At 49.1% G+C, this 25000-nt stretch overlaps 1 protein-coding gene across 6 annotated transcripts in view; it reads left to right on the top strand.

Moving 5' to 3' along the window:
* LOC110513868 (ELKS/Rab6-interacting/CAST family member 1) overlaps positions 1-25000 on the top strand; it is a 541524-nt gene that overhangs the window by 432113 nt on the left and 84411 nt on the right. For 4 of the 6 annotated variants that reach the window (XM_090213395.1, XM_090213396.1, XM_090213394.1 and 1 more), the window contains one exon: positions 18256-18357. In XM_090213395.1, the coding sequence (XP_090069521.1) occupies positions 18256-18357 (102 nt within the window). Of the gene's footprint in view, positions 1-18255; positions 18358-24085; positions 24161-25000 lie in introns of all 6 variants that reach the window. The other 2 variants (XR_016490094.1, XR_016490093.1) reach the window with 1 other exon arrangement.

Genomic DNA, 25000 nt, shown 5'->3' with positions numbered 1-25000 from the left:
GATAGAGGGAGGGAGAGGAGGAGGGGGAAGGAGAGAGAGACTTACTGGCCAGTATAGGATAGAGGGAGGGAGAGGAGGAGGGGGAAGGAAAGAGAGAAAAATAGGGAAGGTGAGAGTGAGAGAGAGAGAGAGAGAGAGAGATGTTCTGGCTACCCTCACTCTCTCTCTCCCTCTTTCTCTTTCTGTCCCTCTGCCTTTCCTCATCTCTCTCTCTCTCTCTCTCTCTCTCTCTCTCTCTCTCTCCTTCTTTTCAACCTCTCCTTGTCCCAGTGTCTAATCCCCACCTCTCAAGCTGACCACCATCCTTCCTGTTCCTTAAGAACTCTGAGGCTTCCTGTCACAATGACTCCCACCCTACAGTCAGAGTAAACACTCTGAGAGGCTGGTTATGGCTCAAATCAACTCCATCATCCCAGACACCCTAGACCCACTCCAACTTCACCTCACCTTCATACATATCTACCTCCATCACTCCAGTATACCTGTCTCCTCCCCCCTTTACATATCTACCTCCATCACTCCAGTATCCCTGTCACCTTACCCCTATACACATCTACCTCCATCACTCCAGTATCCCTGTCTCCTTACCCCTATACATATCTACCTCCATCCCTCCAGTATCCCTGTCTCCTCCCCCCTTTACATATCTACCTCCATCACTCCAGTATCCCTGTCTCCTTACCTCTATACATATCTACCTCCATCACTCCAGTATCCCTGTCTCCTCCCCCCTATACATATCTACCTCCATCCCTCCAGTATCCCTGTCTCCTCCCCACTATACATATCTACCTCCATCACTCCAGTATCCCTGTCTCCTCCCCCCTATACATATCTACCTCCATCACTCCAGTATCCCTGTCACCTTACCCCTATACACATCTACCTCCATCACTCCAGTATCCCTGCACATTGTATATATGGTATTGGAGCTGACCCTGGAACTGTCCCTGTAATAACTACTGACCCTGGAACTGTCCCTGTATATAACTACTGACCCTGGAACTGTCCCTGTATATAACTACTGACCCTGGAACTGTCCCTGTATATAACTACTGACCCTGGAACTGTCCCTGTATATAACTACTGACCCTGGAACTGTCCCTGTATATAACTACTGACCCTGGAACTGTCCCTGTATATAACTACTGACCCTGGAACTGTCCCTGTATATAACTACTGACCCTGTATATAACTACTGACCCTGTATATAACTACTGAACCTGGAACTGAGCCTGTATATAACTACTGACCCTGGAACTGTCCCTGTATATAACTACTGACCCTGTATGTAACTACTGACCTTGTATATAACTACTGACCCTGGAACTGAGCCTGTATATAACTACTGACCCTGGAACTGAGCCTGTATATAACTACTGACCCTGGAACTGTCCCAGTATATAACTACTGACCCTGGAACTGTCCCTGTATATAACTACTGACCCTGGAACTGTCCCTGTATATAACTACTGACCCTGGAACTGTCCCTGTATATAACTACTGACCCTGGAACTGTCCCTGTATATAACTACTGTCCCTGTATATAACTACTGACCTTGTATATAACTACTGACCCTGGAACTGAGCCTGTATATAACTACTGACCCTGGAACTGTCCCTGTATATAACTACTGACCCTGGAACTGAGCCTGTATATAACTACTGTCCCTGGAACTGTCCCTGTATATAACTACTGACCCTGGAACTGAGCCTGTATATAACTACTGACCCTGGAACTGTCCCTGTATATAACTACTGACCCTGGAACTGAGCCTGTATATAACTACTGACCCTGGAACTGTCCCTGTATATAAATACTGACCCAGGCTATAACCCACATAGACACCACCCCGGCTATAACCCACACATAGACTACCCACCCTTCCACCCAGGCTATAACCCACACAGACACCACCCACCCTCCCACCCAGGCTATAACCCACACAACACCACCCACCCTCCCACCCAGGCTATAACCCACACAGACACCACCCAGGCTATAACCCATACAGACACTACCCACCCCCCTCCCACCCAGGCTGTAACCCACACAGACACTCCCCACCCACCCACACAGGCTATAACCCACACAGACACCACCTAGGCTATAACCCACACAGACACTACCCACCCTACCACCCAGGCTGTAACCCACACAGACCCCACCCAGGCTATAACCCAAACAGACACTACCACCCACCCACACAGGCTATAACCCACACAGATACTACCCACTCTCCCACCCATGCTATAACCCACATAGACACTACCCACCCTCCCACACGGAAACCACCCACCCTCCCACCCAGGCTATAACCCACACAGACAATACCCACCCTCCCACACGGAAACCACCCACCCTCCCACCCAGGCTATAGCCCACACAGACACCACCCATGCTATAACTCACACAGACACCACCCAGGCTATAACCCACACAGACACCACCCACCCTATCCACCCAGACTATAACCCACACAGACACCACCCAGGCTATAACCCACACATACACCACCCAGGCTATAACCCACATAGACACCACCCAGGCTGTAACCCACACAGACACCACCCAGGCTGTAACCCACACAAACACCACCCAGGCTGTAACCCACACAGACACCACCCAGACTATAACCCACACAGGCACCACCCAGGCTATAACCCACACAGACTCCACCCAGGCTATAACCCACACAGACACCACCCAGGCTATAACCCACACAGACACCACCCAGGCTATAACCCACAAAGACACTACCCACCCTCCCACTCAGGCTATAACCCACACAGACACCACCCACCCTCCCACCCAGGCTGTAACCCACACATACTCCATCCAGGCTATAACCCACCCAGACACCACCCAGGCTATAACCCACACAGCCACTACCCAGGCTATAACCCACACAGACACCACCCAGGCTATAACCCACACAGACACCACCCAGGCTATAACCCACACAGACACCACCCAGGCTATAACCCACACAGACACCACCCAGGCTATAACCCACACAGACACCACCCATGCTGTAACCCACACAGACACCACCCAGGATGTAACCCACACAGACACCACCCAGGCTATAACCCACACAGACACCACCCACCCTATCCACCCAGGCTATAACCCACACAGACACCACCCAGGCTATAACCCACACAGACACCACCCAGGCTATAACCCACACAGACACCACCCAGGCTATAACCCACACAGACACCACCCAGGCTGTAACCCACACAGACACCACCCAGGCTATAACCCACACAGACACCACCCATGCTATAACCCACACAGACACCACCCAGGCTGTAACCCACACAGACACCACCCAGGCTGTAACCCACACAGACACCACCCAGGCTATAACACACACAGACACCACCTAGTCTATAACCCACACAGACACCACCCAGGCTATAACCCACACAGACACCACCCAGGCTGTAACCCACACAGACACCACCCAGGCTATAACACACACAGACACCACCTAGTCTATAACCCACACAGACACCACCCAGGCTATAACCCACACAGACACCACCCAGACTATAACCCACACAGACACCAACCAGGCTATAACCACACAGACACCACCTAGTCTATAACCCACACAGACACCACCCAGGCTATAACCCACACAGACACCACCCAGTCTATAACCCACACAGACACCACCCAGGCTATAACCCACACAGACACCATCCAGGCTGTAACCCACACAGACACCACCCAGGCTATAACCCACACAGACACCACCCAGGCTATAACCCACACAGACACCATCCAGGCTGTAACCCACACAGACACCACCCAGGCTATAACACACACAGACACCACCTAGTCTATAACCCACACAGACACCACCCAGGCTATAACCCACACAGACACCACCCAGGCTATAACCCACACAGACACCACCCAGGCTACAACCCACACAGACACCACCCAGGCTGTAACCCACACAGACACCACCCAGGCTGTAACCCACACAGACACCACCCAGGATATAACCCACACAGACACCACCCAGGCTGTAACCCACACAGACACCACCCAGGCTATAACCCACACAGACACCACCCAGTCTATAACCCACACAGACACCACCCAGGCTATAACCCACACAGACACCACCTAGTCTATAACCCACACAGACACCACCCAGGCTGTAACCCACACAGACACCACCCAGGCTATAACCCACACAGACACCACCCAGTCTATAACCCACACAGACACCACCCAGGCTATAACCCACACAGACACCACCCAGGCTATAACCCACACAGACACCACCCAGGCTATAACCACACAGACACCACATAGTCTATAACCCACACAGACACCACCCAGGCTATAACCCACACAGACACCACCCAGGCTATAACCCACACAGACACCACCCAGGCTGTAACCCACACAGACACCACCCAGGCTATAACCCACACAGACACCACCCAGGCTATAACCCACACAGACACCACCCAGGCTATAACCCACACAGACACCACCCAGTCTATAACCCACACCGACACCACCCAGTCTATAACCCACACAGACACCACCCAGGCTATAACCCACACAGACACCACCCAGGCTATAACCCACACAGACACCACCCAGTCTATAACCCACACAGACACCACCCAGGCTGTAACCCACACAGACACCACCCAGGCTGTAACCCACACAGACACCACCCAGGCTATAACCCACACAGACACCACCCAGGCTGTAACCCACACAGACACCACCCAGGCTATAACCCACACAGACACCACCCAGTCTATAACCCACACAGACACCACCTAGTCTATAACCCACACAGACACCACCCAGGCTGTAACCCACACAGACACCACCCAGGCTATAACCCACACAGACACCACCCAGTCTATAACCCACACAGACACCACCCAGGCTATAACCCACACAGACACCACCCAGGCTATAACCCACACAGACACCACCCAGGCTATAACCACACAGACACCACATAGTCTATAACCCACACAGACACCACCCAGGCTATAACCCACACAGACACCACCCAGTCTATAACCCACACAGACACCACCCATGCTATAACCCACACAGACACCACTCAGGCTGTAACCCACACAGACACACCCAGGCTGTAACCCACACAGACACCACCCAGGCTATAACCCACACAGACACCACCCAGGCTATAACCCACACAGACACCACCCAGGCTATAACCCACACAGACACCACCCAGTCTATAACCCACACCGACACCACCCAGTCTATAACCCACACAGACACCACCCAGGCTATAACCCACACAGACACCACCCAGGCTATAACCCACACCGACACCACCCAGTCTATAACCCACACAGACACCACCCAGGCTTTAACCCACACAGACACCACCCAGGCTATAACCCACACCGACACCACCCAGTCTATAACCCACACAGACACCACCCAGGCTATAACCCACACAGACACCACCCAGTCTGTAAGCACTGAACTGTTAGCCTTTATCTCAGAGGATTCAGGTCTGCAGGTGGTTTTCTATACATTTCTTTGGGGGAGGAAAGACCTCGATCTACATAGAAATGACTGAGATCAAATTGAAGCTGTTAATGATAATGAGCCTACATGTATACAGTCTCTTCACACTGAAAACCAGACATGATAATGAGCCTACATTATACAGTCTCTTCACACTGAAAACCAGACATGATAATGAGCCTACATGTATACAGTCTCTTCACACTGAAAGCCAGACATGATAATGAGCCTACATGTATACAGTCTCTTCACACTGAAAACCAGACATGATAATGAGCCTACATGTATACAGTCTCTTCACACTGAAAGCCAGACATGATAATGAGCCTACATGTATACAGTCTCTTCACACTGAAAACCAGACATGATAATGAGCCTACATGTATACAGTCTCTTCACACTGAAAGCCAGACATGATAATGAGCCTACATGTATACAGTCTCTTCACACTGAAAACCAGACATGATAATGAGCCTACATGTATACAGTCTCTTCACACGGAAAGCCAGACATGATAATGAGCCTACATGTATACAGTCTCTTCACACTGAAAGCCAGACATGATAATGAGCCTACATGTATACAGTCTCTTCACACTGAAAACCAGACATGATAATGAGCCTACATGTATACAGTCTCTTCACACTGAAAGCCAGACATGATAATGAGCCTACATGTATACAGTCTCTTCACACTGAAAGCCAGACATGATAATGAGCCTACATGTATACAGTCTCTTCACACTGAAAACCAGACATGATAATGAGCCTACATGTATACAGTCTCTTCACACTGAAAGCCAGACATGATAATGAGCCTACATGTATACAGTCTCTTCACACTGAAAGCCAGACATGATAATGAGCCTACATGTATACAGTCTCTTCACACTGAAAGCCAGACATGATAATGAGCCAACATGTATACAGTCTCTTCACACGGAAAGCCAGACATGATAATGAGCTACATGTATACAGTCTCTTCACACTGGAAAGCCAGACATGATAATGAGCCACATGTATACAGTCTCTTCACACTGAAAACCAGACATGATAATGAGCCTACATGTATACAGTCTCTTCACACTGAAAGCCAGACATGATAATGAGCCTACATGTATACAGTCTCTTCACACTGAAAGCCAGACATGATAATGAGCCTACATGTATACAGTCTCTTCACACTGAAAACCAGACATGATAATGAACCTACATATATACAGTCTCTTCACACTGAAAGCCAGACAGGAAACATTGAAAACAAAAGAAAATACAGTTGATTTATTTTATTTCTGCCTTCTGGACCTCTGAAGACGGCCGGGGCCGAATGAGTTTGTGACATCCAACCTGTTGCTGACCGTAGAACATAGAGGTGTTGTTCCCTGAGCTGACACCAGTCAGGAGGGGTCAGCCCCCTGCGGCCCTAACTCATCAGGATGAGGTCACCACCAGCAGAGTAGGTCCCTCTCTCTCTCTGTTCAGAGGTCAGCCTTGCAGCCCTAACTCGTGGGATAAGGTCACCCACCAGCAGAGTTAGGTCCCCTCTCTCTGTTAGGAGGGGTCAGCCCCCTTGCAGCCCTAACTAGTGGGGTAGGGTCACCACCAGCAGAGTTAGGTCCCCTCTCTCTCTCTGTTAGGAGGTCAGCCCTTGCAGCCCTAACTAGTAGGGATGAGGTCACCACCAGCAGAGTTAGGCCCCCTCTCTCTCTGTTCAGGAGGGGTCAGCCCTGCGGCCCTAACTAGTAGGGATGAGGTCACCAGCCAGCAGAGTTAGGTCCCCTCTCTCTCTGTTAGGAGGGGTCAGCCTTGCAGCCCTGACTGGTTGGGATGAGGTCACCACCAGCAGAGTTAGGTCCCTCTCTCTGGTTAGGAGGGGTCAGCCCCCTTGCAGCCCTAACTAGTAGGGATGAGGTCACCACCAGCAGAGTTAGACCCTCTCTCTCTGTTAGGAGGGGTCAGCCCCCTTGCAGCCCTAACTAGTAGGGATGAGGTCACAGCCAGCAGAGTTAGGTCCCCTCTCTGTTAGGAGGGGTCAGCCCCTTGCAGCCCTAACTGGTAGGGATGAGGTCACCACCAGCAGAGTTAGGCCCCCTCTCTCTCTGTTAGGAGGGGTCAGCCCCCTTGCAGCCCTAACTAGTAGGGATGAGGTCACCACCAGCAGAGTTAGGCCCCCTCTCTCTCTGTCAGGAGGGGTCAGCCCCCTGCGGCCCTAACTAGTAGGGATGAGGTCACCACCAGCAGAGTTAGGTCCCCTCTCTCTCTGTTAGGAGGGGTCAGCCCCCTTGCAGCCCTAACTAGTAGGGATGAGGTCACCAGCCAGCAGAGTTAGGTCCCCTCTCTCTCTGTTAGGAGGGGTCAGCCCCCTTGCAGCCCTAACTAGTAGGGATGAGGTCACCACCAGCAGAGTTAGGTCCCCTCTCTCTCTGTTAGGAGGGGGTCAGCCCCCTTGCAGCCCTAACTAGTAGGGATGAGGTCACCACCCCAGCAGAGTTAGGCCCCCTCTCTCTGTAGGAGGGGTGGCAGGCCCTTGCAGCCCTAACTAGTAGGGATGAGGTCACCACCAGCAGAGTTAGGTCCCCTCTCTCTCTGTTAGGAGGGGTCAGCCCTGCAGCCCTAACTAGTAGGGATGAGGTCACCACCAGCAGAGTTAGGCCCCCTCTCTCTCTGTTAGGAGGGGTCAGCCCCCTTGCAGCCCTAACTAGTAGGGATGAGGTCACCACCAGCAGAGTTAGGCCCCCTCTCTCTCTGTTAGGAGGGGTTCAAAAGGTCACAAATGGATGTTTGTAGCTCATTTCTACCAGCTTCCTCTTCCCTTATTGGTTGAGCCCTAACCCCCTGCCAGGGCTTGTGTTTCAGACGTGACTGTTTCCAAGGACATGGGGTTTGAATGGCACTGACATCAGGATAAGAGTGTGTGCGCGTGTGTGTCTTTTGTGCCTCAGAGTGTGCATGTGTATGAATGGCACTGACATGGGGTACAAGAGTGTGTGCACGTGTGTGTCTTTGTGCCTCAGTGTGTGTATGTGTATGAATGGCACTGACATGGGGTACAAGAGTGTGTGCACGTGTGTGTTTTTGTGCCTCAGAGTGTGCATGTGTATGAATGGCTCTGACATGGGGTACAGAGTGTGTGCACGTGTGTGTCTTTGTGCCTCAGAGTGTGTATGTGTATGAATGGCACTGACATGGGGTACAAGAGTGTGTGCACGTGTGTGTCTTTGTGCCTCAGAGTGTGTATGTGTATGAATGGCACTGACATGGGGTACAAGAGTGTGTGCACGTGTTTGTCTTTGTGCCTCAGAGTGTGTATGTGTATGAATGGCACTGACATGGGGTACAAGAGTGTGTGCACGTGTGTGTCTTTGTGCCTCAGAGTGTGTATGTGTATGAATGGCACTGACATGGGGTACAAGAGTGTGTGCGTGTGTGTCTTTGTGCCTCAGAGTGTGTATGTGTATGAATGGCACTGACATAGGAGACTGTTTTCAAAACAATACGGAGTTGACAGTTTAGAAAGAGTTCAGTTGAAGCTTTCATCAGATTTCATCACATTCAACCCTCCTTGGATGAGCCGAGGGATGGAGGGAGGGAGAGAGAGGTAGGAGAGAGAGAGAGAGGGGTGGGAGAGAGAGAGAGAGAGGTGGGAGAGAGAGAGAGGTGGGAGAGAGAGGTGGGAGAGAGAGAGATACACAGAGAGAGAGAGAGAGTGGTGGAGAAAAATGGAGAGAGAGGGGGGACAGATAGAGAGAGAGAGACACAGAGAGAGAGAGGGGGACAGATAGAGACAGAGAGAGAGGGGGGGTGGGAGAGAGAGACAGAAGAAAGTAAAAGTCCACCTCAACATTGAGTCCGTTGGAAGGAAACTTTACATCGGTGATATTGACCTATTTCTATAATTTAATCAATAAGATAGAGTTTGGGACGTAGAGATCTTGAGGAATCCCCTCTATCCTTTATACCTGGTAGTTGTATTAACCCTCAACATCACCCCTCTCTCTCCCCATACACCCCTCTCTCTCCCCATACACCCCTCTCTCTCCCTATACACCCCTCTCTCTCCTATACACCCCTCTCTCTGCGTATACACCCTCTCTCTCCCTATCCACCCCCTCTCTCTCCCCCCATACACCCCCTCTCTCTCCCCCTATACACCCCCTCTCTCTCCGTATACACCCCTCTCTCTCCGTATACACCCCTCTCTCTCCATATACACCCCTCTCTCTCCCTATACACCCCTCTCTCTCCGTATACACCCCTCTCTCTCCCTATACACCCCTCTCTCTCCGTATACACCCCTCTCTCTCCCCATACACCCCTCTCTCTCCGTATACACCCCACTCTCTCCCTATACACCCCTCTCTCTCCCCATACACCCCTCTCTCTCCCTATACACCCCTCTCTCTCCGTATACACCCCTCTCTCTCTCCCCATACACCCCTCTCTCTCCCTATACACCCCTCTCTCTCCCCATACACCCCTCTCTCTCCGTATACACCCCTCTCTCCGTATACTCTCTCCGTATAATCAGTCAGTGGAACTCTGTGGGCTAATCAGTCAGTGGAACTCTGTGGGCTAGTCAGCCAGTGTGAGTGTGTGTGTTTGCATCTCCAGTACACACAGGTTGAAGACAGCCTCCCCCGTCATGCACATGTCCTTCATTTCCTCCTTCTAAAAACACACACACTAAAAATAAACCGTCCAAAAAAACAGCTTGCCTTTTAGCCACACAATTACAGGGCCTGGGGGCACTCTGCACCTGTAGAGGATATTCTACATCCCTCCTCTCTCTTCCTCTCCCTTTTCCTCCCTTCCTCCTTCCCTCACACTCTTTCTCTCCCTCCTTTCTCCCTTTCTCTCTCCCTCCCTCCCCCAGTGTTGGTTCTCCTCCTCTTCCCCTCCCTCCCTCCCTCCCTCCCTCCCTCCCTCCCCTCCCTCCCTCCCTCCCTCTGTGTGTATGACTGCTCCGTGGCTGTGCTGGTCTCTCCCTCTGTGTGTATGACTGCTCCAGGGCTGTGGATTGTGTAGGCCCCTGTCTCCCCTCCCCTCCCCCTCTCTCTCTGTGTATGACTGCTCCAGGGCTGTGGATCGGTGCTTCTATCCCTCCCCTCTTCTCCCCTTCCCTCTTCTCTCTGTGTATGACTGCTCCAGGGCTGTATTGGTGCTTCTATCCCTCCCCCTGCTTCTTCCCCCTTCCCCCTCCCCTCTCTCTCTGTGTATGACTGCTCCGTGGCTGTAAGGGATTTAGGTACTACAAGTCTAACAGCTTAAGCCTAAACTCCAGGGAAGCTCCAAATCCTCAAGACCTGGTTAGCCGGGGGGCATCTGAAACGGATTGCTCAGAGCCACCTGTAGTGCTCTGTCAGGGACAGGGGAAAGGGAGAAGTCAGTATAATGTAGGAATAACGGAGCAAAGCAGAAAATGAATGAGTTGATCATAATGAGCTGGATCACATCTCTATCAGTATAGCATCTGCGGGCGGCAGTTTCCTTAGTGAGATAGGGACTGATTTGAGACAAAATGGTGTCTCTATTCTATAGCATGAGTTTATTTGAGAGGCATCTGCTCACCTCACACTCTGTGGCTACTGTTCTGTAGCTTGTCTATTTTAGAGAGCCAGGAGTTGGGAATATGGTGCCTGAAGGGAAGGAGTCGAGGAGGGAGATGTGGCAGGGTTTTCCTGTAACCTTCCCTAAGTGGCTTGTTAAGCCAGTTGTTCTCTCTCTCTCTCTCTCTCTCTCTCTCTCTCTCTGTCTCTCTGTCTCTCTGTCTCTCTGTCTCTCTGTCTCTCTCTCTCTCTCTCTCTCTCTCTCTCTGTCTCTGTCTCTGTCTCTCTCTCTCTCTGTCGCTCTTTCTCTCTGTCTCTCTCTCTCTCTCTCTCTCTCTCTCTCTCTCTCTCTCTCTCTCTCTCTCTCTCTCTGTCTCTCTGTCTCCTCTCTCTCTCTCTGTCTCTCTCTCTCTCGCTCTCTCTCTGTCTCTCTCTCTCGCTCTCTCTCTCTGTCTCTCTCTCTCGCTCTCTCTCTCTGTCTATCTCTCTCTCTCTCTCTCTCTCTCTCTCTCTCTTTCTCTCTGTCTATCTCTCTCTCTCTCTCTCTCTGTCTCTCTGTCTCTCTCTCTCTGTACAGAACCATGCTCAGTGGTGGTAGGAGCTGAGAGAGTCATTGAGAGAGCGGTACATTTGTCTGTGAGGGGGAACTTATTGCTTGAGTACTGGGCAATGGCAGTGCGTTGAACAATGGCAACACACTCAGGCAATATTTCTGTGCTGTTGCATGTAGGTGGTATCTCTTGAGTGCGTGAGTGTGTGTGTCTGTTCCATCTGCAGTATCCCCAGGGGAACCCCCTCATTAGTCCTCTCCTAGCTTAGCCTGCCACCCCACCGTACCCAGTGTGTGTGTGTGTGTGTGTGTGTGTGTGTGTGTGTGTGTGTGTGTGTGTGTGTGTGTGTGTGTGTGTGTGTGTGTGTGTGCCGAGCAACCAGCTGCAACCCTACTCTAGTCAGTATCAGGCACGCACACACACACACACACACACACGCACCCATCGAGGAGCACCAAAGGGCCAGTGTCTAGTGAACAAAAGGCGCATGGCAGAGGTGTGTGTGTGTGTGTGTGTGTGTGTGTGTGTGTGTGTGTGTGTGTGTGTGTGTGTGTGTGTGTGTGTGTGTGTGTGTGTGTGTGTGTGTGTGTGTGCGTGTGCGTGTGTGAAGGCGCGTGGCAGACGTCCAAAACTTCCTCTCAGCTAATTGGCCTCTACAGGGAACCTGGACTTGCCCCCCCCACCCCCCCTCCCGTATGGTACGGCGCCTGGCTGAGCACTCCTCACACACACACACACACACACACACACAGACACACACACACACACACACACACACACACACACACACATACACACTCACACTCACACACATACACTAAATTAACACAAATTAAAATAACATCAAATTGATCAGAAATACAGTGTAGACATTGTTAATGTTGTAAATGACTATTGTAGCTGGAAACAGCAGATTTTTAATGGAATATCTACATAGGCGTTTAGAGGCCCATTATCAGCAACCCTCACTCCTATGTTCCAATGGCCTGTTCTGTTAGCTAATCCAAGTTTATCATTTTAAAAGTCTAATTGAACATCACAAAAACCTTTTGCAATTATGTAGCACAGCTGACAACTGTCTCTGAATTTAAAGAAGCAATAAAACTGGCCTTCTTTAGACTAGTTGAGTATGTGGAGCATCAGCATTTGTGGGTTTGTTTACAGGCTCAAAATGGCCAGAAACAAAGAACTTTCTTCTGAAACTCATCAGTCTATTCTTGTTTTGAGAAATGAAGGCTATTCCATACGAGAAATTGCCAAGAAACTGAAGATCTCGTACAATGCTGTGTACTACTCCCTTCACAGAACAGAGCAAACTGGCTCTAACCAGAATGAAGAGGAGTGGGAGGCCCCGGTGCACAACTGAGCAAGAGGACATTAGAGTGTCTAGTTTGAGAAACAGACGCCTCACAAGTCCTCAACTGGCAGCTTCATTAAATAGTACCCGCAAAACACCATTCTAGACGTAGAACAACGTCCCGACTCCGAGATGCTGGCCTTCTAGGCAGAGTTGCAAAGAAAAAGCCATATCTCAGACTGGCCAATAAAAATAAAATATTAAGATGGGCAAAGGAACACAGACACTGAACAGAGGAACTCTACCTAGAAGGCCAGCATCCCGGAGTCGCCTCTTCACTGTTGACATTGAGACTGGTGTCTTGTGGGTAATATTTAATCACATGATCTACATCCACTTTGTCTTTGTAATTTTCTGGTAGAATCCAGCAATGGGGCCGGGCCCATTCATTTGTTTATTTTTGAAATTATATTTAATTATGGAATTATAACGTTGGAGAGAGATGGAGGGAGGGGATGGAGAGATGGAGGGAGGAGGGATGGAGGGAGGGAGGGGAATGGAGAGATGGAGGGAGGGGAATGGAGGTGGAGGGAGGGGGATGGAGGAGGTGGGAGGGGAATGGAGAGATGGAGGGAGGGAGGGGGATGGAGGGGGATGGAGAGATGGAGGGAGGGGAATGGAGGGATGGAGAGGGAATGGAGAGATGGAGGGAGGGGGGTGGGAGGGATGGAGGTGGAGGGGGATGGAGAGATGGAGGAGGGGATGGAGAGATGGAGGGAGGGGAATGGAGGTGGAGGGAGGGGATGGAAGTGGAGGGGATGGAGGTGGAGGAGGGGAATGAAAAAAAAATAGAGAAAGAGAATAGAAAAGATGAAGAGAATAAAGAAGAAGGAAATAAAGATGAAAGAGATGAAGATAAAGAAGGAATAAAGAATGAAGAAGAAGTACAAAAATGAAGAGAATGAAGATGGAGAAAGAGATGAAAGAGAATGAAGAAGATCAAGAAGGAAATAGAAGATAGAGAGGAATGAAGAGAATGAGAGAAAGAGATGAATAGAGAGAAGAGAATGAAGAGATCAAAGAAGGAATGGAGAGAAATAAAGAGAGGATGAAAATAGAGAGATATAAATAAAGAGAAATAGAAGATGGAGAAAGAGAATGAGAAAAATCAAAGAGAGGAATGAGAGATGGAGAAGGAATGAGAGAGATGGAGGGTAGAGATAGAGAGATAGAAGATGAAGAAGGAATCAAGAAGATGAAGAGGAATGAGAAGATGGAGGAAGAGAGAATGAAGATGAAGGGAGTTGAAGATGAAGAGGAATGAGAAGTAGAAGAGAGGAATGAGAAGATGAAGAAGATGGAGGATGGGGAAGGAATGAGAGGATGGAAGAAGGAATGAGAGAAGATGAGAGAAGGAATGAAGATAGAGAGAGGGAGTGAAAGAGAGAATGAGAGAGATGAAGGAAGGAAGAGAATGAAGATGAAGAGGAATGGATGGATGAAAATCACAATGAGAGATTGGGAGAGAAATAAGAGATGGAGGGAGAGAGAGAATGAGAGAGATGGAGGGAGGGAGTTGGAGGATGGAGGGAGGAGGGGATGGAGGGATGGAGGGAGGGAGATGGAGAGATGGAGAGGGAATGGAGAAGTAGAAGAGAGGATGAAAAATGAGAGAGAGGAAGTCGGAGGTGGGAGGAGGAGGGGGATGGAGGTGGAGGGAGGGGGATGGAGGGATGGAGGGAGGGAATGAGGGAGGATGGAGGGAGGGGGATGGAGGGAGGGGAATGGAGAGATGGAGGGAGGGGATGAGAGATGGAGGGAGGGGGATGGAGAGATGGAGGGAGGGGGATGGAGAGATGGAGGGAGGTGAATGAAGATGGAGGAGGGATGGAGAGATGGAGGAGGGATGGAGGAATGGAGGAGATGAAGAGATGGAGGGAGGGGGATGGAAGATGGAGAGAGAGATGAGAGATGGAGGGAGGGAGTGAGAGATGGAGGAGGAGGTTGAGAGATGGAGGGGATGGAAGTGAGAGAGAGGGAGTGGAGGGAGTGAGGTGGAGGAGGAATGGAGGATGGAGGGAGGGAATGAAGGATGGAGGGAGGGAATGAGAGATGGAGGAAGGGAATGAGAGGTGGGAGGGAGGGAAGTGGGAGGTAGGGAGGGGAGTGAGAGATCAGAGAGAGAGGGGGTTGGAGGAATGGAGAGAGAGGGATGGAAGTAGGAGGAGGGAGTGAGAATAGATTGAGGGAATGAGAAGATGGAGAGAGAGGGATGGAGGGGTGTGGAGAGAGAGAGGGAGTGAGAGATGGAGGGAGGGATGGAGGATGGAGGGAGGGGAGTGGAAGGGGGTGGGAGGGAAATAAGAGAGGTAGAAAGAGGAGGGGGGTGGAAGGAGGGATGGAGGGAGGGGATGGAGAGATAGAGGGAGGGGAATGGAGAGATGGAGGGAGGAGGGATGGAGAGATGGAGGGAGGGGGGTGGGAGGGATGGAGGGAGGGAGATGGAGAGATGGAGGGAGGGGATGAGGAGGTGGGAGGGGGATGGAGGATGGAGGGAGAGAGGAAGTGGAGGATGGAGGGAGGGAGTGAGAGGATAGAAAGAGAGAGAGATGAGAGATTGGAGGGAATGGAGAGATGGAGGGAGGGGGATGGAGAGATGGAGGGAGGGAGGGAGATGGAGAGATGGAGGGAGGGGGATGGAGAGATGGAGGGAGGGGGATGGAGGGAGGGATGGGAGGGAGGGAGGGAATGGAGGAGGTGGGAGGGAGGGGAGGGATGAGAGATAGAGGGAGGGGATGGAGAGATAGAGGGAGGGGAATGGAGGAGGTGGAGGGGGATGGAGAGATGAGGGAGGGGGATGGAGAGATGGAGGGAGGGGAATGGAGAGATGGAGGGAGGGAATGGAGGGAGGGAATGGAGAGATGGAGGGAGGGGAATGGAGGGATGGAGGGAGGGAATGAAGAAGGAGGTGGGAAGGGAATGGAGGGAGGGAGGGGTTGGGTAGAGTGAGAAAACCAAACAGAAGGAGATCAACCATCACATTTTGCATTGGGTCAGAGACGGAGGCAGAGGGGGACGTGGTGCCGGAAGGGAAGGGCGAGGGTTTGGGCGGTCCACGGTTCCACTCCACTTCCCTCTCTGATTTAAATCATTTTATACGTCTTATGTTCTGTGTGCATCTACCATGTCCTGCTGAGGAGACTGGCAGCCTGATTGGTAATCTAGATATGATGATTCCCATATCCATGTTCTCTGTTCTCATGTGGTCATCTACCACCTCACTGGATGAGACAGAGTGATCTGACTGCATCACTGCTGATTACCCTGGGACCGGACTTCACAATATATCAAACACAACCACTCAATAAAAACAGCATGTTGGGGGGGTTACTGCGTGTGTGTGTTTTTAGGGTTACTGTGTGTGTGTGTGTGTTTAGGGTTACTGTGTGTGTGTGTGTGTGTGTGTTTAGGGTTACTGTGTGTGTGTGTGTGTTAGGGTTACTGCGTGTGTGTGTGTGTGTGTTTAGGTTGTGTGTGTGTGTGTCTGTTTAGGGTTACTGTGTGTGTGTGTGTGTTTAGGGTTACTGTGTGTGTGTGTGTGTGTTTACAGGTTACTGTATATATATATATATATAGGTTGTGTGTGTGTGTTAGGGTTACTGTGTGTGTGTGTGTGTGTTTAGGGTTACTGTGTGTGTGTGTGTGTGTTAGGGTTACTGTGTGTGTTAGGGTTACTGTGTGTGTGTGTGTTTAGGGTTACTGTGTGTGTGTGTGTGTTAGGGTTACTGTGTGTGTGTGTGTGTGTTAGGGTTACTGTGTGTGTGTGTGTGTTAGGGTTACTGTGTGTGTGTGTGTGTTAGGTTACTGTGTGTTGGGGTTACTGTGTGTGTGTGTGTGTGTGTGTGTGTGTGTGTGTGTGTGTGTGTGTGTGTGTGTGTGTGTGTGTGTGTGTGTGTGTGTGTGTGTGTGTGTGTGTGTGTGTGGATACCCACATGAGGATATTTTGTTTTTCCTTTACTACCTAGGTGACCTTCTAGTCCCATATGTGGGTTTATATTCTCTCTGTCTGTCTGTCTCTCTCTCTATCTCTCTCTGTCTCTCTCTGTCTCTCTCTGTCTCTCTCTCACTCTCTGGCTCTCTGTCTCTCTCTGTCTCTCTCCGTCTCTCCTTACCTCCCCCTCCATCGCTTCCTCCTTCTCTCTGTTATTAGTTTTTCACACCCTCCTCTTCTCCTCTCCTTTAAAGATCTCTTTGAGGGTATTTTCTCTCTCCTCTCCTCTGCTCTCAGATCAGTTCCAGCTGTAGAGGTTATTGAGGAAGAGGGTATTGATGAAGGGGGTTTTGATGAAGGCTATGATGAAGGGGGTATTGATGAAGGGTATTGATGAAGGGGGTATTGATGAAGGGTATTGATGAAGGGGGTTTTGATGAAGGATATTGATGAAGGGGGTTTTGATGAAGGGGGTATTGATGAAGGGGGTATTGATGAAGGCTATTGATGAAGGGGGTATTGATGAAGGGTATTGATGAAGGGGTATTGATGAAGGCTATTGATGAAGGGGGTATTGATGAAGGGTATTGATGAATGGGGTATTGATGAAGGCTATTGATGAAGGGGGTATTGATGAAGGGTATTGATGAATGGGGTTTTGATGAAGGGGGTATTGATGAAGGCTATTGATGAAGGGGGTATTGATGAAGGATATTGATGAATGGGGTTTTGATGAAGGGGGTATTGATGAAGGGGGTATTGATGAATGGGGTTTTGATGAAGAGGGTATTGATGAAGGGTGAGTATTAGATGCAGACTGTGTCCAATACAGTGACCCTTTCTCTTAACATGTGTTCCTCCCATGCAGACACAGAACCATATGAATCTGCTTGATGTTGATATTACTGTTGATAATACATGTATAATCATATTAAACTTTTCTTCTATGTCTCTCTACCAGACTCCATATGAAGCTGTAAACATTAGCTGTAAACATTAGAATCTACTGTATGTTGATTAGAATGTTATTGCTACTCTGTTGTCTCTCTACCAGACCCAGAACCGTATGAATCTACTGTATGTTGATTAGAATGTTATTACTATTCTTTTTAAGAGACATTTTTTTTTATCTTTATTTAACTAGGCAAGTCAGTTAAGAACAAATTCTTATTTTCAATGACGGCCTAGGAACAGTGGGTTAACTGCCTGTTCAGGTGCAGAACGACCTTGTCAGCTCGGGGATTTGAACTTGCAACCTTCCGGTTACTAATCCAACTCTCTAACCACTAGGCTACCCTGTTGTCTCTCTACCAGACCCAGAACCGTATGAAGCTGATGGCTGACAACTACGAGGCTGAGCATCTGAAGGCCTCCTCACGTTCTGAGCAGACCAATCACAAACCCTCCCCAGACCAGGTAAGAACACATGCAATGTATGTAAATGAAATGTTAATATATGCAGTCTTCTAAGGAGAAAGGGCCTATTGGTCCCTGGAATATGTGTTTGCTGTTGAGGAAGACTGCTGTAGCGATGCCAGTTCAAATCCTGCTGTAGCGATGCCAGTTCAAATCCTGCTGTAGCGATGCCAGTTCAAATCCTGCTGTAGCGATGCCAGTTCAAATCCTGCATTCAGAATTCACCCTTTCTCACAATCCCTCCAGCTGGTCAACAGAGGGTTGGTTGGTTTATAAAGTCTGGTTTCTGGACGCTGTTCCAAGTGAAACTACAAACCTGTGAGACTATTAGAGTAGAATGTGACTTTATACTGTACAGTAAGTCATTATAGTCCAGGGTGTTACAGTAAGTCATTATAGTCCAGGGTGTTACAGTAAGTCATTATAGTCCAGTGTGTTACAGTAAGTCATTATAGTCCAGGGTGTTACAGTAAGTCAGTATAGTCCAGGGTGTTACAGTAAGTCATTATAGTCCAGGGTGTTACAGTAAGTCATTATAGTCCAGTGTGTTACAGTAAGTCATTATAGTCCAGTGTGTTACAGTAAGTCATTATAGTCCAGGGTGTTACAGTAAGTCATTATAGTCCAGGGTGTTACAGTAAGTCATTATAGTCCAGTGTGTTACAGTAAGTCATTATAGTCCAGTGTGTTACAGTAAGTCATTATAGTCCACTGTGTTACAGTAAGTCATTATAGTCCAGGGTGTTACAGTAAGTCATTATAGTCCAGTGTGTTACAGTAAGTCATTATAGTCCAGGGTGTTACAGTAAGTCATTATAGTCCAGGGTGTTACAGTAAATCCATAGTCTGGTCAAATGTAGTGCACTGTGCCATTTGACCCACATAAATGATCCATCCTTCCCATACTTAGTCATCTACTAGTCCTGACATCTGATCTCCCCATACTGAGTCATCTACTAGTCCTGTAATCTGATCTCCCCATACTGAGTCATCTACTAATCCTGCCATCTGATCTCCCCATACTGAGTCATCTACTAATCCTGTCATCTGATCTCCCCATACTGAGTCATCTACTAATCCTGTCATCTGATCTCCCCATACTGAGTCATCTACTAATCCTGTCATCTGATCTCCCCATACTGAGTCATCTACTGAGTCCACTTTTGTCTTCCACTCGTCCTCTGTTTTATGTCCTCCTTTACACTTTTCTCTCTTTCCCCCCCCTCCCTCCCTCCCTCCCCCTCCCTCTCTCCCTCCCTCCCTCTCCCCACTCCCTCCCTCCCTCTCCCCCCCTCCCTCTCCCCACTCTCTCCCTCTCCCCACTCCCTCCCTCCCTCTCCCCCCTCCCTTCCCCTCCCTCCCTCCCTCCCTCCCTCCCTCTCCCCCCTCCCCCTCCCTCTCCCCACCCCCTACCCCCTCCCTCCCTCTCTCCCCCCTCCCTCCCTCCCCCCTCCCTCCCTCCCTCCCTGTCTCCCCCCTCCCTCCCTCCCTCCCTCCCTCCCTGTCTCCCCCCTCCCTCCCTCCATCCCCCCTCCCTCCCTCCCCCCTCCCTGTCCCCACTCCCTCCCTCCCTCCCTCTCAGTCTGTAATGTTTAATGTATCCCTAAAGGCTCTGTCCTGGTTTACAAGGCAAAGTCATTACAGCCAAGCATAAACAACAGGAAATTACATCTTTCACATTCAATAAAGCACAGCACCCTCAGCTGTAAGCTCTCCTATTATTTCATATTAGGCACCAAAACGCATTTAGGCACACAAAGTCCCTGACACACAGGCAGCATAGCAGACACACACACACACACAGTACACATGAGAAGAATGTATACACACACACACACACCACATTAGGCCCCAATCCCAGTCCAGTTCTCCATGCTTAGTGTACAACTTTACAGGATTTGATTGGCTTTGTCCGTCCATTGTTTTCCCAATGCTCAATCATGTACAGCCTGAAGCCTTCATGATGGACCTATAGCCTTCCAATGAGCCTTACAGCACAGTGTAATGTTACTGTACCATACTGTTTTGTCCTGCTTAACAGACAGGCCAGGGAGAGACGGAGAGACATGGAGGGAAGGAGAGACAGATCTCTCTAGCAGTCAGTCTACATAAGGAGAAGGAGACACAGATCTCTCTAGCAGTCAGTCTACATAAGGAGGAGGAGAGACAGATCTCTCTAGCAGTCAGTCTACATAAGGAGGAGGAGAGACAGATCTCTCTAGCAGTCAGTCTACATAAGGAGAAGGAGACACAGGTCTCTCTAGCAGTCAGTTTAAATAAGGAGGAGGAGAGACAGATCTCCCCAGCAGTCAGTCTACATAAGGAGAAGGAGATATGGAGGGATGGAGACACAGGTCTCTCTAGCAGTCAGTCTACATAAGGAGAAGGAGAGACAGATCTCCCCATCAGTCAGTCTACATATGGAGAAGGAGAGACAGATCTCCCCAGCAGTCAGTCTACATAAGGAGGAGAAGAGACAGATCTCCCCCAGCAGTCAGTCTACATAAGGAGGAGGAGAGACAGATCTCCCCAGCAGTCAGTCTACATAAGGAGAAGGAGAGACAGATCTCCATAGCAGTCAGTCTACATAAGGAGAAGGAGAGACAGATCTCCCCATCAGTCAGTCTACATATGGAGGAGGAGAGACAGATCTCCCCAGCAGTCAGTCTACATAAGGAGGAGGAGAGACAGATCTCCCCCAGCAGTCAGTCTACATAAGGAGAAGGAGAGACAGATCTCCCCCAGCAGTCAGTCTACATAAGGAGAAGGAGAGACAGATCTCCCCAGCAGTCAGTCTACATACGGAGAAGGAGAAACAGATCTCCCCCAGCAGTCAGTCTACATAAGGAGGAGGAGAGACAGATATCCCCCAGCAGTCAGTCTACATAAGGAGAAGGAGAGACAGATATCCCCAGCAGTCAGTCTACATACGGAGAAGGAGAAACAGATCTCCCCCAGCAGTCAGTCTACATAAGGAGAAGGAGAGACAGATATCCCCAGCAGTCAGTCTACATAAGGAGGAGGAGAGACAGATCTCCCCAGCAGTCAGTCTACATAAGCCAGTCCTGGTTTATTGCTCAAATTCCCCCTCTACATCATTTTAACATGGCGTCTTAACTTCTTCACCAGTACACCAAACATACAGTACAGTATGTATGAGCAATCCTGTCCACCAAGGAGTCCCTTCCATACCCCCAGGCCTCTGGCCCCAGAGGCCCCCAGAACAGAGAGTTATTCAGTTTGACACCTCACTCTAAAGGCTACAGAACCGGAATGGCCCGGAACAATACGACATGGAACAGGGAGAGAGTTAGAGTTGGTGAAGGAGGGATGAGGGAGTGAGAGAGAGGGGAGGGGGGGGGGGTGACACAGTGTGAGATAATGTGTGTGAGACAGTGTATGGGGACTGCTTTCTGTCACAAAGTCAACCTGGAAAATATAGTCGGTGAGAAAGAATGTCTGTTCGGTAAATATTCACACACACACACACACACACACACACACGAGTTTGTGTGTGGCCGTCAACCTGACACACACACACACACGCATTCCGTTAATCACAGAAACCCCCATCCCATTCGCTCATCTCTAGTTGCCAAGAAAACACTTAGTGTCGCCTCGTCTCTCTCTGATCTGGGGACAATTCCCTGTCATTATTCACAGACGGACAGTCCAATGAAAACAGGAACAACGGCAAGCATCACATCTCTCCACTATGTCATTCTTCCAGTCTTCCATTCCCCTTCACTCATTCTGTTAGCATAGGGAGGCCTAAAACCACACGATACTGCACAGACAGACTGAGAGAGTGTGTTCTTCATCCTGGAGTCCTTCTAGTCGGAACACCCTTTATCCACCTCTCTGATGAAGTCTAAATAAAGTTACAGCCGTCATTAGTCTCTCTCCTTCTCACTCCCTCCCTGATTTATTTCTCTGTTTTTGTTTCTAGCTAGTTGTTACTGTAGCTGTTGTTGTCGTGTTTCTAGCTAGTTGCTACTGTAGCTGTTGTTGTCGTGTTTCTAGCTAGCTGCTACTGTAGCTGTTGTTGTCGTGTTTCTAGCTAGCTGCTACTGTAGCTGTTGTTGTCGTGTTTCTAGCTAGCTGCTACTGTAGCTGTTGTTGTCGTGTTTCTAGCTAGCTGCTACTGTAGCTGTTGTTGTCGTGTTTCTAGCTAGCTGCTACTGTAGCTGTTGTTGTCGTGTTTCTGGCTAGCTGCTAATGTAGCTGTTGTCGTCGTGTTTCTAGCTAGTTGCTACTGTAGCTGTTGTTGTCGTGTTTCTAGCTGGCTGCTACTGTAGCTGTTGTTGTCGTGTTTCTAGCTAGTTGCTACTGTAGCTGTTGTTGTCGTGTTTCTAGCTAGCTGCTACTGTAGCTGTTGTTGTCGTGTTTCTAGCTAGTTGCTACTGTAGCTGTTGTTGTCGTGTTTCTAGCTAGTTGCTACTGTAGCTGTTGTTGTCGTGTTTCTAGCTAGCTGCTACTGTAGCTGTTGTTGTCGTGTTTCTAGCTAGCTGCTACTGTAGCTGTTGTTGTCGTGTTTCTAGCTAGCTGCTACTGTAGCTGTTGTTGTCGTGTTTCTAGCTAGCTGCTACTGTAGCTGTTGTTGTCGTGTTTCTAGCTAGCTGCTACTGTAGCTGTTGTTGTCGTGTTTCTAGCTAGCTGCTACTGTAGCTGTTGTTGTCGTGTTTCTGGCTAGCTGCTAATGTAGCTGTTGTCGTCGTGTTTCTAGCTAGTTGCTACTGTAGCTGTTGTTGTCGTGTTTCTAGCTAGCTGCTACTGTAGCTGTTGTTGTCGTGTTTCTAGCTAGTTGCTACTGTAGCTGTTGTTGTCGTGTTTCTAGCTAGCTGCTACTGTAGCTGTTGTTGTCGTGTTTCTAGCTAGTTGCTACTGTAGCTGTTGTTGTCGTGTTTCTAGCTGGCTGCTACTGTAGCTGTTGTTGTCGTGTTTCTAGCTAGTTGCTACTGTAGCTGTTGTTGTCGTGTTTCTAGCTAGCTGCTACTGTAGCTGTTGTTGTCGTGTTTCTAGCTAGTTGCTACTGTAGCTGTTGTTGTCGTGTTTCTAGCTAGTTGCTACTGTAGCTGTTGTTGTCGTGTTTCTAGCTAGCTGCTACTGTAGCTGTTGTTGTCGTGTTTCTAGCTAGCTGCTACTGTAGCTGTTGTTGTCGTGTTTATTTTGAATGCTAAATGGCTGGATTGCTTTCACCTCATGTCACAGTTTCCACAGCAGCAGGAAAGGGTCTGGTCTTGCTACAGTACTGCACAGTAGCAGGAAAAGGTCTGGTCCTGGCTGGTCTTGCTACAGTACTGCACAGTAGCAGGAAAAGGTCTGGTCCTGGCTGGTCTTGCTACAGTACTGCACAGTAGATCAGACATACAGACATTCTTTCTCACCGACTATACTTTCCAGGTTGACTTTGTGACAGCTAATGTACTGCAGGAAAATTCTCAGCAACAAAAGAGTGATCAAATGAAGATCCGTAGATATTCCTGCTTTGCGTTTCGGTCCTACTGTCTTCATTGGTAAAGTATCTGCTTGTGAAACGGTGCTAGTATGTTATTGATACGAAAATGAAATGTTTTTTGACTGACAGGCAATGTTTTAATGCTTTCTGTTTCCTCGTGGTAAGTAATGATATTACCAAAATAATCTCTACCTAACCTTTTTCCTCCATTTTTTTATCTAACCAATAACCTTCCTTATTCCATGCTGCGTTGGACTAACTAACCAATAGGATGATGAGGAGGGTATCTGGGCATAGCCAATCCCTGCCCTCGCTCTCTCTCTCTCCGCCATTTTGTACAGAAGGGTGAGCCATGGTCTTTTTACTGGAGAATGCTGCTTTCTTCATAATCATCATTTCCTTCCTCCTTCACATCATGTCTTCCTCCTTCACATCATGTCTTCCTCCTTCACATCATGTCTTCCTCCTTCACATCATGTCTTCTTCTTTCACATCATGTCTTCTTCTTTCACATCATGTCTTCCTCCTTCACATCATGTCTTCCTCCTTCACATCATGTCTTCCTCCTTCACATCATGTCTTCCTCCTTCACATCATGTCTTCCTCCTTCACATCATGTCTTCCTCCTTCACATCATGTCTTCCTCCTTCACATCATGTCTTCCTCCTTGTGTTGTGCTCCGGGATGTTGGATCTCTTGCTGCTTGTCACCTCATTCTCCAACCTTGTTCTGTAATTGAATCCATCCTTTTTGGTCCACTGTAACCGTGTCAGTGAGCGTTTGCTTCATCGTTGATCTCCCGTCATTATTTTATCTGATATTTGGGGGTCTGGGGTTTTTCTGCTAATTTGTTGAATATGCTTTGTGTTTGGACCTGAAATCAGCATTTTTACAAACAGTAGAGTGGATCAAAGTGATCATTATGGACCTGTTCAGAGAGTTACAGTATGCAGGCACACACACACACACACACACGCACGCACGCACGCACTCACGCACACACACACACACACCTAAGTTCTGTATCTGCTTAGATATCTTAATAATTTTCCCAGTGCGTCATGGAAACATTGCACACACACCATGTACACTACTGGAAGCTTGGCTCTGATTAGCTAGCCATATTCAAATAAATTACTGTCATCTGAAATATAATACTCAGTCCGATCCCGCTCGGCTTTCAAG

This window comes from Oncorhynchus mykiss, chromosome 21 (genome assembly GCF_057628025.1).
Source record: "Oncorhynchus mykiss isolate SJ-2025 chromosome 21, ASM5762802v1, whole genome shotgun sequence".
Classification (NCBI taxonomy): domain Eukaryota; kingdom Metazoa; phylum Chordata; class Actinopteri; order Salmoniformes; family Salmonidae; genus Oncorhynchus; species Oncorhynchus mykiss.
The sequence above is the reverse complement of the archived record's forward strand: the minus strand, read 5'-3'. Positions and strand labels throughout refer to the sequence as shown.